This window comes from Rhinichthys klamathensis, unplaced genomic scaffold (genome assembly GCF_029890125.1).
Source record: "Rhinichthys klamathensis goyatoka isolate OS25496 unplaced genomic scaffold, OSU_Roscu_1.1 h1tg001193l_1, whole genome shotgun sequence".
NCBI lineage: Eukaryota > Metazoa > Chordata > Actinopteri > Cypriniformes > Leuciscidae > Rhinichthys > Rhinichthys klamathensis.
This window is the reverse complement of record NW_026607380.1, coordinates 60,987-77,500: the sequence shown is the minus strand read 5'-3', so window position 1 is coordinate 77,500 and position 16,514 is coordinate 60,987. Positions and strand designations below refer to the sequence as shown.

Here is a 16,514-nt window from a genome sequence, read left to right as displayed (position 1 = left end):
ACACACACTGAGACAGAGAGAGACTGAAGCTAGAGAGAAAGTGAAGCGGACTGAGGGACACACACATCAGTATCAGTGTCACAGAACCGGACGACATGCAGGATTTAACATCAGGTATGTGATTAAAGAAGAACTGTGTGTGTGTGTGTGTGTGTGTGTGTGTGTGTGTACAGGCAATCTTAGTCCAATCATTCTCTCGCTAAAGAGACTCAATGTTTAAATAAAGTATCGGCTTCTCTTGAGATGTTTCTCCTCATATTCCTCAGGAGAAATAGCGTTCTCACACGTGACGCAGCGTTATAGAAATGTGACGCGCAAGTTAAAATACGTTTTAAAAATTGTTTTTTTTTCTCTCGACTGACTTGCATCTCGAGTTTTTAACCGGAGAAACACAGTTCTGTGTGAACCGGAGAGTTTAGAGCTATTAAACTAATGTGGAGGAGCTCAGAGCAATGATGAAAAAGGTTCATCTCTAGGTATACATCATCTTCATACACACACACACACACATCAAGGTATGAAACAGGTCAACAACATGTGACAACATTCACAGCTTGCTGTACTTCTGTATCGGGATGAACTTCAGTGTGGAAAAGGCAAATGCAAGTACATGTGACTTCAAGCAAATCATTGTTCTCCATTTAATCTCACTGTTGTCTGGGAGAAAATGTCAGATTTGTCAGAGGAAAGTAGGAGGAGTATTTTACACTCAAGTCACTGTGTTTTCTGCAGATTCAGTGTGAACACGACACCATAATGTTGTAATCCGTGTTTTTAAGGACGAGATGTGTATCTGTGATCCTGCGTAAAGCGTGAGATGCTCGACTCCAACACTGACCCAGTTCATGTTTCTCAGGTTGCAGTCAGTGGTTCATTATATTTACATTTATTCAAAGTCACTTACAAATCAGGAACACATGCAATTGTTCATAGTGCACAAGACTAGATTATAGTGAGTGTGTTTGTTTATGGTTGTGGTTAGTTGAGCTGTTTAAATCTGATCCACCACTGAGGAACAGAGACGGCGAAGGGTCTGGAAAATGACTTTGTGGCTCGTTTTGAAAGAACAAACAAGTGTAAGAATTAATTGTTTTTTAATGCTTGAAGTTCACGTGGAAGTATGTTATTGAGACACTTTTTAAAATGCAGGAGACCGCAGTAATTCTAGACTTTTAATGAGTCATGTTTCTATTTTTATAACGAATGAATCACAATAATTTACATTATAATAAAAATTTTTTGTCTTCATTATCTTTTCATTAAAGTCCCCCTGTAGTCAATAATTATATCCCTTAAAACTCATCTTTGATCACCAAAATGATATATTGAAACATATTTTCCTTGAATGTAACTCGACACCCTCGCCTCATTTAGTATGTGCGGTTCTATGAATATGCAAATGAGCCCCGCCTCCACTCACTCACTCAGCTCAGAGATCCACTGGTTGACGATCACACGTTGATCTGATTGGTTACAAGGTCGTTTGTGACGTCAGAAACACCAGCGATTTCAAACCGTGTGTTTGAGACTGTCTTTGGTTCACTGCAGTTTTAAGCAGAAAATGCTGTCGACTTATGAATTTAACGAGTTAAATATATCATTTCTGCTCCATCAAAGGAATCATGATCAGTTTGAACGGCCCGACCTGGTCAGACTCGACTAATGACCCGAGTTTGGGATAACCTGTCTAGCTTTAAAACTCGTTTAACCAGTTTGAAAACTCATTCATTGAGCCGTTCTGAAACACAGAAGTAAAACACAGCGTTTCTCCTCGACATTTTGGTTTAAGCAAACGGAGCGCAGATGTTCTGAACGGTAATCAGCTTTAGTGCTCGTATTGTTTGAAACTGTCGAGGCCGATCGAACTAGATTAATCTAATCTAGATTAATCCCATGTGATGAGCGCAAGTGAAAATGATGTCTGAATGTGTTTTGGTGCGTCTGCAGGTCTTCTGAGCTCCCGGGTCGTCAGCCATGGCGCTGATCCAGTCTCTCCCCGTGTCCACTGACCACACAGGACCAGGCCTGATGGGAGCGATGGGAGCCGTCAGCACCATGAAGCCCAATCACGTCACTTATCCCGACCGGGACAATATAGAGGTCAGTACCAACTTCCGCAAGGGAACGCCGGGATCGGGACGCCTGTTATCCGACGCCGGCAGTCGGACCCCGTCCAGCAAGAGGAGAGGAATCGCCTGCAGGGCGAAGGGCTTCGGCACTCGCTCGTATTCCCATGAGGACTTGATACAGGACTGGAACGATAATCGTTCGGATGTGGGAATGGCTGGTGCGGACGGGCCTCCGAAACTGGTTCCTGTGTCTGGACAGTTGGAAAGGGTGAGTAGTTCATTCAAAGAATTTTTGTAAAAATAAGTTTCTGATCTTATTTTGAAGGATTCATACTGTTCTTGTTTTTTGCAAAAAAAAAAATTTAACTTGTCATTTTTCATTAAAATATCAGAATTTTCACATGAAAAAAAAGAAAAAGAAATGGTGAGTACAGGATTAGCGATTAATAAAAAGAGTACTCTCCTATCGCTACCATAATAAAGCCCAAAAATCAAATAAAAATAAATAAAAAGCGTTTATTTAAAAAAAATTAATTGCATCATATCAACCAATATTACACATTTTATTACATTCAATTTACCAATATTTTATTTTATTCAATTGAATTTTTCATATTTATTAAGTGAGCGCTTGATGACTACAAAGGTAGTTAGTTAAATAAATAAAAAATCCGCATCATATCAGCCAACAAAATTTTATTACAATTAATTAATCAATATTTAATTTAATAAAAAAAAAAATTTATATTTATTAAGTGAGTACTTGATGACTGCAAAGGTAAAGTTAGTGTTTAAAAAAATTAAATAAAAAGTGTTTTTTTATTTGCATCATATCAGCCAATATTAGAAATTTGATTACATATAATTTATCCATATTTTATTCATTTTATGCAATTAATTTTTTTTAAATAATCATTAAGTGAGCGCTTGATGACTGCAAAGTTAAAGTTGGAGTAAAAAAATAATAAAAAATAAAGCGTTTATTTAAAGGTGCAGTGTGTGATTTCTAGACATCTAGTGGTGAGGTTGTGAATCGCACCCAACAGAAGTTACGGTGGTCGACAGGAAGTGATGTCATCGTCGTCTGAGACAGCAGAGAGTAGCCAGCAAAGCAATGAGGCTTTTTTTAAGCAAATTAGGTTTACTTAATTATTCAGTAAATGATGTTATTGCGAATATTATTGTGACTTGTCCATCATTGTGTCAGTGTTTTATTGGCTGACTTTAGCTAGCATCTTTGCATGAAGAACAACATAGTGACGAATCGCGTTTGTCCGCTCAGGGCCACCGTAGAAACATGTCGATGCGTGTGAGTAGAGAGAAACGCCTCATTCTAAGCTAATAAACACATAACGGTTCATTATGTAAGGTCTTCATACACCACTGAACACATAGTTATGTATATGATATTGCATTTCTGTCAACAGATCCTCCTAAATATTACTATATATTTAAATCTGTAACTGAACCTGAGAGTCATCCAGTAGACGTCACTAAAATCTCATGTATTTTTATCAGTGTTTACATGCTAATGCTCCCATTACTCATCATTTCTGACTCTGTTTTCTCCCAGAATGCTCAGCAGGGCATAATCAGACCCACTGCCTTCAAACCCGTCATTCCCAGGAGCCGGAACGCCGTGCAGTTCTTGTCTCCACGACCCGGCGCCGGTCTCTCGGGAAGCCAAGGAAACCTCAGCAGGTTTTCTCCGGAAGACGAGGATCTCGCGCCCGGCAGGACGGCAGAACGGCGCAGCTCGTACAGCGGCGCTCGCCACGGCTTGTTCAGCCAGTCTTTCTCCATGACGGAAGCGGCTCGCGACTCGTTAGCGAACCTCCCGGCGTATAACCAGAGCGAGGCGAGCAAACCCCACGCACACTCGAACTCCGACAGCGGGCGCTCCTCGTCCAGCAAGAGCTCGGGGTCTGTGGGAGGCCGAGGACAGATGATGCTGTCGGATATGGGATCGGGAAGACCTTCGCCTCCACCCGTCGAGGTCTACGAGACCATCATGAGGGATCTGGAGGAGAAGCTGAGGGAGAGAGATCAGGAGCTACAGCGACTCCGGGAAAACCTGGATGAGAACGAATCCGCCATCTGTCAGGTGTGTGTGAACGCTTTCATCTCTCAGACCCCTTTTACACCAAAGCATCTTGAGAGCCGGTTCGGAGCCGGTGCCTACTCGCGAACCAGTTCTGTGTGTTTCCACAGCCAAAGAACCGGTTCTCGGCCAGGAAAATTGGTTCCAAAGCGGCACCAACTCTTTGCTGGACTAGAACCGTTCTTTTAGCACGTCATGCTAACGTCGGGGGCAGGGTTACTGTGACCAACAACACCGCGGGAATGGGAAAGCTTAGACGTATGGCGACGTACACAGTGACGTAACGACATCGTTCGCTGGACTTTCTAGTCAGTGGAAAAACAAACAGGTTCTGAGAAGTTGAACCAGAACCAGTTCCGAACCAGTTCTTTTTTTTGGTGGAAACGAGGTATTTTAGGACCATTTAAAGCTTTTAATGTCGTTTATATGTGACCATAGAACACAAAACCAGTCACATAGGCCAATATTTTTTAAAATTGAGATGTATACATCATATGAAAGCTGAATAAATAAGCTTTCCGTTGACGTATGGTCAATATTTGGCCGAGATGCAACTATTGAAGATCTGGAATCTGAGGGTGCAAAGAAATCTAAACATTGAGAAAATCTCCTTTAAAGTTGTGCATGTGTGTTGCACTCACTCACAGAAATACATGTTTTATATATTTATGGTAGGAAATTTACTAAATATCTTCGTGGAACATGATCTTTACTTAATATCCTCATGATTTTTGGCATAAAAGAAAAATTGATAATTTTGACCCATACAGTGTGTTGTTGGCTAGTGCCACAGAGACACCCGTGCGACTCGAGACTGGGTTTGTGATCCAGGGTCACAAATCACGATGACTCACGAGTGTTTGCGCTGAATCTGCGCAGATTTGACTTGCACACAAACTTCCCCAGTAAAGTGAGTAAACATAATAAGTAGTGCTGTCAAACGATTAAAATATTTAATCGCGATTAATCTCATTAATGTCATAGTTAACTCGCGATTAATCGCACATTTTTATCTATTCTAAATGTCTCTTGATTTCTTTTTGTACCATTCTTTTTTCTCATTTTAATGCTCTTATCAACATGGACAAGTGGATCGGCTTGCTTTGTGCAAATGTTTTTTTTATTGAAAACAATATTGGCATATACTGTGTTCAATTTCACGCTAACATTCTCACTTGGAGCAAATAATCTCTCACACAATGTAACACTGTCCATCAATAAAAGGGTGAAAGAAATACTGACGAGGTCCTGATATTGACGAGGGGGTGGAGAATTCGCATCAGCTGTGTGTGTGTGTGTGTGTGTGTGTGTGTGTGCTTGGCCATCATCAAGTGGTATCTCAGACTGGACGTGCTGCGATGACGATAGCTCAGTTCACAACGACAAAACACACAGATCACTTTGGTCTCGTCAATGGAACCATTTGGCACCTTTTTAAAAGTAAACTTTCCATTCAGAATCTTATTGGCATCCATTTCAGCGTCTCGCGCTCGTCATCCACTCAAAACGTAACTATTTGGCCGACTCGCAAGCCCAAACAAGTGTGTGCGGCGCGCCTGTTGTTTTGTTTCCGGTCTAGCTAGATCCGCTTGCGCTTTCAAAACGTCCTCGCGCGGCGCAAGCCATTGAAATAAATGGGTTTCATAGCGCAGCGCATGCCGTGTCCTGTTGCAAAAGCATGTGAAAAAAACTACAAAGTTTGCTAGGCCAAAAAGACCGTTAATCGCGCGATAAAAAAAATTAACGCCGTTAAAATGGGTTTGCGTTAACGCCGCTAATAACGCGTTTAACTGACAGCCCTAATAATAAGTAATGCATAAGTAATGCTCGTGATTTGACAGCGTTTCCCGCCAGTTGATAATTTCAAACCCTGATCCGAACTCAAACTGAAGACTAGTTTCTAACAGATTATATGCTTGTGTGTGTGTTGGTTTAGGTGTACGAGGAGAGGCAAAAGCGCACGGAGCTGGAGATGGAGGAGTTCAGACAGACGTGCGCCGCTAAGATGCAGAAAGCGTCCCATAAAGCTCAGCGTGAGCATCAGCTCCTGCAGCTCCAGGTGTTTACGCTCCAGCAGGAGAAGAAGAAGCAGAACGAGGACATGACGCAGATCCTGCAGGAGCGACAGAGACTCGAGGAGCGGTGCAACTCCTACGAGCGGGAGCACACACACCTCGGACCCAGACTCGAGGAGAGCAAGTGGGAGGTGAGGAGGAGTCCGGTCACAGCGCTATAAGAAGTATCGGCTAGGGACTAGCTGAGATTGTGAGACTATGCTTAGGAAAAAAGCAAGATTTAGCTTTGCATGCGTTTCTCAGCTGGTTCTAAAACTGCAGTGAACCAAAGACAGTCTCAAACACACGGTTTGAAATCGCTGGTGTTTCTGACGTCACAAACGACCTTGTAACCAATCAGATCAACGTGTGATCGTCAACCAGTGGATCTCTGAGCTGAGTGAGTGAGTGGAGGCGGGGCTCATCTGCATATTCATAGAACCGCACATACTAAATGAGGCGAGGGTGTCGAGTTACATTCAAGATATTTAAAGGGATGAAGACATTTTTTGCAAGGAAAAACATTTAAATGTGTAATTTTGGTGAATAAAGATGAGTTTTAAGGGATACAATTATTGACTACAGGGGGAAGTTAAACTTCAAAAGGCTAATTTTTAAGTCCCCATGAAATCAAAATTGACCATTCCTATTTTAAAAACACATTATTTGATACATAGTCTTATCTAGACAAACCATCTGCCGTTTTATAACAAAAATAAACATTTATATACTTTTAAACCACAAATTCTCGTCTTGCACTAGCTGTGACGCGCCACACATTACGTAATCAGGTTGAAAGGTCAAGCATGACGTAGGAGGAAGAGCCGACCCAGTGTTTACAAAGCAAACGTGCAAAGACATTTAAGTCAAACGGCATTTAAGTCAAACGGCATTTACCAAAAAATAAAAGGTAAAACAACAACATCCGACATCGTTGTTTGAGCTTTTACATTTTTGTGTTGGAGTAAATTATCAGGAAATTTTAATTCTGAAGTGAACTAATGCTTTAAAGCCTCTTGAAATTATAGTTAAAGGTGCAGTGTGTAGAATGACAGCTAGTGGTGGAGATCGGCACTGCAGTCCAATTACAAATATCACAGATCGTCGTTTCCCGCCTCCTCAGACTCGACGCTCACGCGGGCCGCCAGTTTGAGACGCGCGACAGGAACGAGCGCAGTGGACAATGAAAATAGGCAGATTGTCACGTGTAGGGCTGCAACAAACGATTATTTTGATAATCGATTAATCTAACGATTATTAGAACGATTAATCGACTAATCGTCTATTATTTCGCAGACTAATCAGTAAGTTTGGAACGATTATTCAGCTTTTCCAATTAGTTAAAACATTGAGTTATACATATTCTAACTATAATATAAAAAAAGAAAATCACTTCAGCTTTTGAAATAGTTGTTTTAATGAACTTTGAGCCAACTAAACAGGTCATTCTCTTTAAGTTTTCAGATTTCGGTCCAACTCAAATCACACACAAATGCTCTCTAAGCATTGTTTAATAGGCCCACTGCTTTTCTTAGAACTGAAACAGAAAAAGGGACATTTACTTCAGGACACAAAGAATGGTAAAATATTAATCTGCAAACAATTATTATAATTATAAAATTACAATCTTTTTTTACATGACAATTTAGCTGACAGAGACGTTCTCATTCACCTTTTAATTTATAGTATGATAAAGTAACTGCCATGATATTCTTCCTATATCATAGGAAGGATATAACATCTCGTTTTGTAAGTCTTCATGATTATTGAACAAAATACAGGCAAGTGATAAGACTATAATAATACCTAATATACTAATAGTGTTACAATAATAAAAACAGCCCTGACTCCTAAGCTCGATCAAGCTTTATTCTATACAAAATAAGTCATCACATTACTGTAATTATATTACTATTGATAATATTATTACTATTATTAGTAGTATTGCATTCTCTAATAAAGAGAGATTTGCCGCTGGTTAGTAGGCTAAGCTCCAGCTGGAGAACACTCACTTCTCACCGGCTCCTCTTTTGCCGGGATGTTTCCTCTTGCACCCCAACATTGCACACGACAGCATTCTTGATTTGAAGTTTTGTAAAACTTTCCCAAACCTAAACCTTGCTAGTTCGGATTCGTTTGCACTGACTGTCATAATTCGCGCTGTTTTCTCTTCTACCGCAATAGCATTTGTAAGGGCTGCACTACACTCTAGCGCTACAGCGCCGTAGCGGTCAAATCGCGGGATTGCAGGCCCTTACATTAGGTCACGTGAGATCAAACGACTACTTGACAACAAAGATATTTGTCGACAAATTTTTATTGTCGACATTTTAGACAACGTCGACTAATCGTTGCAGCCCTAGTCACGTGTAGCATCATCACAACAACACAAACAGTCCAGCCTGGAAACACACATTTCACAGTAAAATAACCGGCCGTGGAAGTGTTGTTCAGAGAAACGAGTGTGTGAACTCAGCATGTTTCCTCAATATATCCAAATATATGGTATTTTTATGCTTTAGTAGAGAGAAACACTTACATACAGCAGCTTTAAGATGTTTGCATCCACGCTTTAAGTGATTTGTCGCTGTATCCCTCAGGTGTGCCAGAAGTCCGGTGAGATTTCGTTGCTGAAGCAGCAGCTGAAAGACCTTCAGGCGGACCTGGCTCAGCGAGTCGGTGAACTGGTGTCGGTGCGCGGGCAACTGAGAGACGTGTGTGTGGAGCTGAAGACGTGCCAGAGTCAGCTTCAGGAGGCACACACCACCTCACACACACGAACCCTGGAGCTCGAGGTGTGCGAGAACGAGCTGCAGCGCCGCAAGAGCGAGAACGAGCTCCTCAGAGAGAAGATGAGCCGTCTGGAGGAGTCGACGTCGCACGAAAACGAGGATCTGAAAGCCTCCAAGCATCAGATCGACCGCCTCAAGGCCGAGCTCGCGTACGAGCGCCAGCATGCGTCCGATCGGGGCGTAGCGTTCGAGAGCGAGAGGAAGAGCTGGGAAGAGGAGAAAGATAAAGTGATTCGATACCAGAAGCAGTTGCAGCAGAACTACGTGCAGATGTACAAGAGAAACCGCGATCTGGAGCGATCGCTTCGTGAACTAAAACTCGAGCTCGAGTCGAGAGAACAGGACGACGAGAGCAGCGGAAACGAAGTCACGTTCGACGACATCGCCGCGACCGAGATCTGAAATCATCTTTGTTTTGAGGAAGGCGTAGCGGGAAGCTATCACGCTAAAGCTAGGTAATCGTCACACTGGGATTATAAAGCGAGAAATGATTCTGGGCCGATTCTGAGATTTTCCGAATGCATCGCGATTCTCTCTCGAATCGATTCTGAGCTTATTTTTTAACAGCGGATGGTCTTCCCATGCCTTACACACACCACCTGAACCTTAAAGGGATAGTTCACCCCAAAAATGAAAGTTCTGTCAGTAATTACTCGCCCTCGTGTTGTTCAACCCCGTAAGACTTTCGTTCATCTTCAGAACACAAATTAAGATATTTTTGATTAAATCTGAGAGCTGTCTCACTCCTCCATAGGCTTCTATTGTAATTGAAACTTGCCGGCCCAGAAAGTTAGTAAAGACATCGTTAAAAAAGTCCGAGTGATTTAAGTGGCTCAACCTTAAGTTTTTGTGCGCAAAAAACCCCTAAAATAACGACTTTATTAAACTATTCATGTTCTTCTCTGTTGGCCTCGACTAGCCTTGAGCGCCATCTGCTGTTAAAAACTAGCCTAGGGCGCCATTAAAACTAGCCTAGAGCGCCATCTGCTGTTAAAAACTAGCCTAGGGCGCCATTAAAACTAGCCTAGAGCGCCATCTGCTGTTAAAAACTAGCCTAGGGCGCCATTAAAACTAGCCTAGAGCGCCATCTGCTGTTAAAAACTAGCCTAGAGCCGTCTGCTGTTAAAAACTAGCCTAGAGCGCCATCTGCTGTTAAAAACTAGCCCAGAGCGCCATCTGCTGTTAAAAACTAGCCTAGAGCGCCATCTGCTGTTAAAAACTAGCCCAGAGCGCTATCTGCTGTTAAAAACTAGCCTAGAGCGCCGTCTGCTGTTAAAAACTAGCCTAGAGCGCCATCTGCTGTTAAAAACTAGCCTAGAGCCGTCTGCTGTTAAAAACTAGCCTAGAGCGCCATTAAAACTAGCCTAGAGCGCCATCTGCTGTTAAAAACTAGCCTAGAGCCGTCTGCTGTTAAAAACTAGCCTAGAGCGCCATCTGCTGTTTAAAACTAGCCTAGAGCTGTCTGCTGTTAAAAACTAGCCTAGAGCGCCATCTGCTGTTAAAAACTAGCCCAGAGCGCCATCTGCTGTTAAAAACTAGCCCAGAGCGCCATCTGCTGTTAAAAACTAGCCCAGAGCGCCATCTGCTGTTAAAAACTAGCCCAGAGCGCCATCTGCTGTTAAAAACTAGCCCAGAGCGCCATCTGCTGTTAAAAACTAGCCCAGAGCGCCATCTGCTGTTAAAAACTAGCCCAGAGCGCCATCTGCTGTTAAAAACTAGCCCAGAGCGCCATCTGCTGTTAAAAACTAGCCCAGAGCGCCATCTGCTGTTAAAAACTAGCCCAGAGCGCCATCTGCTGTTAAAAACTAGCCCAGAGCGCCATCTGCTGTTAAAAACTAGCCTAGAGCGCCATCTGCTGTTAAAAACTAGCCTAGAGCGCCATCTGCTGTTAAAAACTTGCCCAGAGCGCCATCTGCTGTTAAAAACTAGCCCAGAGCGCCATCTGCTGTTAAAAACTAGCCCAGAGCGCCATCTGCTGTTAAAAACTAGCCCAGAGCGCCATCTGCTGTTAAAAACTAGCCCAGAGCGCCATCTGCTGTTAAAAACTAGCCCAGAGCGCCATCTGCTGTTAAAAACTAGCCCAGAGCGCCATCTGCTGTTAAAAACTAGCCCAGAGCGCCATCTGCTGTTAAAAACTAGCCTAGAGCGCCATCTGCTGTTAAAAACTAGCCTAGAGCGCCATCTGCTGTTAAAAACTAGCCTAGAGCGCCATCTGCTGTTAAAAACTAGCCTAGAGCGCCATCTGCTGTTAAAAACTAGCCTAGAGCGCCATCTGCTGTTAAAAACTAGCCTAGAGCGCCATCTGCTGTTAAAAACTATAGCCTAGAGCGCCATCTGCTGTTAAAAACTAGCCTAGAGCGCCATCTGCTGTTAAAAACTATAGCCTAGAGCGCCATCTGCTGTTAAAAACTAGCCTAGAACTAAGCTCAGAATGGATTCGAGAGAGAATGGCGATGCATTCGGAAAATTTTGGAATCGATCCACGAATCGTGATGAATCGATCCACTGTCCCGCCCTAGTGATCGTCTACCGCCGCACTCATTTCAGAAATGCATAAAATGCAAAAAACTGTTCTTAAGTTTGTTACATTATTTATGTGGCCTAAAAATACATTTAATGGACTCTGTGTCAATTATGTTTGGGCACATGTTTGTAAACTCACAGAAGTGCACTTTTGTGTCATTAGCCGTTTCCATCCAAAGTTGTGCGTAAGTATCGTAGGACTGTGAAACGATCAATCGCATCCAAAATAAATACTGGTTTACATAATATATGTGTGTGTGTGCTGTGTATAATATAAATACACACATATGCATGAATATATTTAAGAAATATTTGTATGTATACACTGTATATATATTTATATTATATATAAATATAAATATTTGACATATAAATAACACATTTTTCTTAAATATATACTTGATGTGTGTGTATTTATTTTATACACAGCACACACACCACACACACATTTATTATGAAAACCAGACTTTTATTTTAAATGCGATTAGTCGCGATTAATCATTTCACAGCCCTAAAGTATTGCATAAAACATTTGCAAATAAAGCCCCATTTCCATCACCTTTTGGCGAAGATGGTGCAAAGAATCAGTAATAAAATGTAAAATTTGCTTGCAACTGGGAAAGCCTCCATAATAAATATACCTGCGTCTCAGAGCGTGCAGATGAAACACTATAACAAACTACTGATGTTTGGGAACGCAATCGTTTCTGAGAGGTCATTATGGCTCTCGTTTGAGATGCTGCGATGCGATTGGTCCGCTGGTTAGTCCAGTTATCCAATCACATCCTCTGTTGAAGAAAAGGTCACGTGACTTTGTTGTGGCGCATCCAGGAGTTTATCCGGTAAATGCATTTCCATCGTTGTTTAAGCGCATGTTTCCTTATTTTGACGTTAACATCCAGTGTTCATGCGAGACACCAAAATGCACAACTCGTGGCTTTTCCCTTCATTAACATAAGAAAATAGACTTCTGCTCAGTGTCTTGATTCCTAAAGCACAATCACACTGCGATCGCATCATGCCAGAATTACCGTTATTGAGGATCTGATTAATAAAAGCTGCTCATGCGTTTGTGAAATCATAATTATAACGTTTGGAAGCTCAAGCTGCTCTACTTGTGACGCATTAAAACCAAAATATCTTTCATTCATCAAGTTGAATGTATTTATGAAGTATTTTGGTAATTCTGACATGAGCTGAACGTGGCAATATTCAAAACTAAAGTGAGGAATATGATCTCTGTATCCATTAAAGCAACTGACTGTTATATTTGTACCAAAATAAAAGCATTACTGCACACTTTAGACTCGCATACGGTCACATAACCTGATTGTGCACACATATAGAAGCGTAGCCACTGTGAATAGACCAAAGCATTGCTGGCGTGCGTTTAACCGCTCTGTTACTTGTGGGTGATTGTGGTGGTATTGTCATTTTTTTTTAATTAACAGTATTTGTATGAAGCCAATACATTGTATATTTTTCGTGCTGTATATTTAATGTTCCTATGAGATGTTTGTAATTAAACACCTGCAATTAATCAACTTTACTGGTATTTTATTCGATATTTATGTTCTTGAAAACACTGATCTTTGTAAGAAATTAAGTGTCACCAGAGCAATTAAACCAGGATTTATTAGTATTCACTAACATGTGTGTACATTATGTTGGATGGGTGTGATTTCTGAGTATGTTTCTTTGAGCGGTTTGGATCGACTCAAACTCGGATGATGTCACTTTATGTCCCCGACATGATTCTGCAGAACGTTACCGGATTGTGGACATTCATAAAGTATGCTTTAAAGATAAACTCGTCAAACTTTTCAAGCTCAAGCTAATGTCAAGATAAACGGATCACAAAATTCACGGTTCGGATCATTTACGTTTTTTGAGCCACAGATCGGATCATTTTTCATATATATATTACTTAAATCTGACTTGAAGTTCTTCAATACCACATCAATAACTACTAGCCTAACTGATAAAGTTCCCACATTATTAAAAACAAGTGAACAGTCAATAATAAAATAAGAACAAATACACAAATGACAAGCAGAGATTAATACTAAATAACACAGTTACAAAGTCTAACAGTGGTATTCAGGTATAGAAATTAATAATTAGGCCTAAATGTAAAATAACACTTTTTGTTCACTGTAGAAATTAAATATAGTTGCATCTTTTGTTAAAGCTGTATTTGGTTGTTTTATGAACATTAATGACACAGACGACAGCAGGAATATTAGGCTACTGTCACTTTAAGACCGATTAAACTGACACACATCCGGTTTCTCTCTCAACTGTTCACTGACAGAACCGAGAGAACACTTGCCCAGACGGTGTTTAGACAGAATTGTGTGTGTGTGTGTCCGTTCAACGGCAAGAGAACGCGAAAGAGAATCAGTTCAGTGTTCGAGTGCTGTCTGAAACGCCTCTCTCTCTCTGTGTGCACTTCGAGTGTGTGTGTGGCTGTGCGGAGTGTGTGTGTGGCTGTGCGGAGTGTGTGTGTGGCTGTGCGGAGTGAGTGTGTGGCTGTGCGGAGTGTGTGTGGCTGTGAGGAGTGAGTGTGTGTGGCTGTGTGGAGTGTGTGTGTGTGTGGCTGTGTGGAGTGTGTGTGTGGCTGTGCGGAGTGTGTGTGTGGCTGTGCGGAGTGTGTGTGTGGCTGTGTGGAGTGTGTGTGTGGCTGTGCAGAGTGTGTGTGTGTGGCTGTGTGGAGTGTGTGTGTGTGTGGCTGTGTGGAGTGTGTGTGTGGCTGCGTGGAGTGTGTGTGTGGCTGTGCGGAGTGAGTGTGTGTGGCTGTGTGGAGTGTGTGGCTGTGTGGAGTGTGTGTGTGGCTGTGCGGAGTGTGTGTGTGGCTGTGCGGAGTGTGTGTGTGGCTGTGCGGAGTGTGTGTGTGGCTGTGCGGAGTGAGTGTGTGTGGCTGTGTGGAGTGTGTGTGTGTGTGGCTGTGTGGAGTGTGTGTGTGGCTGTGTGGAGTGTGTGTGTGTGTGTGGCTGTGTGGAGTGTGTGTGTGGCTGTGTGGAGTGTGTGTGTGGCTGTGCGGAGTGTGTGTGTGGCTGTGCGGAGTGTGTGTGTGGCTGTGCGGAGTGAGTGTGTGTGGCTGTGTGGAGTGTGTGTGTGGCTGTGTGGAGTGTGTGTGTGTGTGTGTGTGGCTGTGTGGAGTGTGTGTGTGGCTGTGCGGAGTGAGTGTGTGTGGCTGTGTGGAGTGTGTGTGTGTGTGGCTGTGTGGAGTGTGTGTGTGGCTGTGTGGAGTGTGTGTGTGGCTGTGTGGAGTGTGTGTGTGGCTGTGCGGAGTGAGTGTGTGTGGCTGTGTGGAGTGTGTGTGTGTGTGGCTGTGTGGAGTGTGTGTGTGGCTGTGTGGAGTGTGTGTGTGGCTGTGCGGAGTGTGTGTGTGGCTGTGCGGAGTGTGTGTGTGGCTGTGCGGAGTGTGTGTGTGGTTGTGCGGAGTGAGTGTGTGTGGAGTGTGTGTGTGTGTGGCTGTGTGGAGTGTGTGTGTGTGTGGCTGTGTGGAGTGTGTGTGTGTGTGTGGCTGTGTGGAGTGTGTGTGTGGCTGTGTGGAGTGTGTGTGTGGCTGATAACACGCGACTCCCGATTTTCGCCTCTTCTTCCACGTTTATAATTGTTTGAATGTGTAAATGTGGCAATTTAGCGGTTAATCCGCGAATCGCATGCGTGTCGAACCGTGAGTCAGCGGATTCGTACGGGTCACGATCAGCTGTGATCCGTTGCGCCCCTAATGTGAATGGTAGTTTATCCTGAGTGAATCTTTAGCCACTTTAACGGTTTGTTTTTATTTCCATACCAGCATCTAGGGCTATTTTCAGGTCAAGTTTGAGGGATACCACAAATAGTGTAACCAAAGAGAGTGAATCCCACACAGCGCTACGGTTATGAGATTCACACAGTTGGTGTTCGTTCTTCTTTCTAGAATGATGATTTAGTCAGTGCAAGCGCAACCTTCCCGTCTCTCTTGAATCCGACACTGAGTGAGTTAACCTGCAGTTCCTCCACTGGCCACTAGAGGCCGGCTGCAGAAGAGACTCAGTCCCATAGACCCGCATGTTAAAATGCCCAACTTTACAGCAGAAAAACACATGTTTACAGTCTGGTGCTAAAAGTGGGTTTGGTCTATATCGCTAATGTTGCCCTTCATGACGACTGTGAGGATGGTGAATTTTTTTTTTACTCACCCGTTTAAATTATATTAAGCCTTAAAGTTGTGCATAATTAAGGGCGTGGCCACTTGAGTGACAGGTGGATTGCCTCTGATGTCACTGCTAGCCTTTGTCTGCTGTGTATTAGCGTCACGTCACCTCAGCTAATCCGCCTCGCTGCACATTTTCGGCTTTGAGCTTCAAAAACGCTCTTCATAAACACTACGGGTGACGTCACGGACATGTTTTTACAGTCTATGTTCGAGTCTCGTGAAATACATACGGAAAGGCATCGTGTCACGAGACTCTGGGATCTCTGGGAACTTTGACCACGAGCTCCATTGGGTCGATGCTCTTGTTACTGAAGGCCTGGCGTATGATCTCCACAGCGTCCTGATGGGTCACGGCCTGCAGACACACACCGTCCACCGACACCAGCTCAAAACCGGCCTGAGACACACAGAACCGGCCCATGAGCTATTCAGCTTTAGCTAAATCACACATGCTAACACTGATCATCAGGGATTCGTCTGTTACCCGCAGAGCATCACTGGTAGACGCAGCTCCTCCTGGGAAAATCCTCTCGATCTTCACCATCGGCTGCACCCTGGACTCGGATCCTCCGGATATACTGATCCCTGATCACAACACACACACACACATCATCGGACATAATTACCTGCACTTCATTTACATCATACATTACCCACTGAGGAAAGAAACATTAGACTAAATCAGGATGAAATTAATGTACAGCAGCGACACGTCTTTTCTTCCACATTCTGACGCACTGTACATCCGAGTGAAGCGAAACAGGAGAA

The 16,514-nt window shown here is 43.0% G+C and overlaps 2 protein-coding genes across 3 annotated transcripts in view; one reads left to right on the top strand and one right to left on the bottom strand.

Moving 5' to 3' along the window:
• lzts2b (leucine zipper, putative tumor suppressor 2b) overlaps positions 1-9,649 on the top strand; it is a 27,653-nt gene extending 18,004 nt beyond the window's left edge. The window contains exons 1-5 of one of the 2 annotated variants that reach the window (XM_056244988.1): positions 13-114; positions 1,948-2,337; positions 3,643-4,173; positions 6,107-6,376; positions 8,825-9,649. In XM_056244988.1, the coding sequence (XP_056100963.1) occupies positions 1,975-2,337; positions 3,643-4,173; positions 6,107-6,376; positions 8,825-9,418 (1,758 nt within the window). In that variant the 5' untranslated portion in view covers positions 13-114; positions 1,948-1,974 and the 3' untranslated portion in view covers positions 9,419-9,649. Of the gene's footprint in view, positions 1-12; positions 115-1,947; positions 2,338-3,642; positions 4,174-6,106; positions 6,377-8,824 lie in introns of those variants that run through there. The other variant, XM_056244989.1, reaches the window with a different exon arrangement.
• The window catches only part of pdzd7b (PDZ domain containing 7b), a 48,087-nt gene that overhangs the window by 3,982 nt on the left and 27,591 nt on the right, over positions 1-16,514 (bottom strand). Inside the window, exons 15-16 of the mRNA XM_056244990.1 lie at positions 16,231-16,331; positions 15,977-16,143 (exon numbers count right to left, since the gene is read on the bottom strand). Of these exons, the coding sequence (XP_056100965.1) occupies positions 15,991-16,143; positions 16,231-16,331 (254 nt within the window). The 3' untranslated portion in view covers positions 15,977-15,990. The remainder of the gene's footprint in view (positions 1-15,976; positions 16,144-16,230; positions 16,332-16,514) is intronic.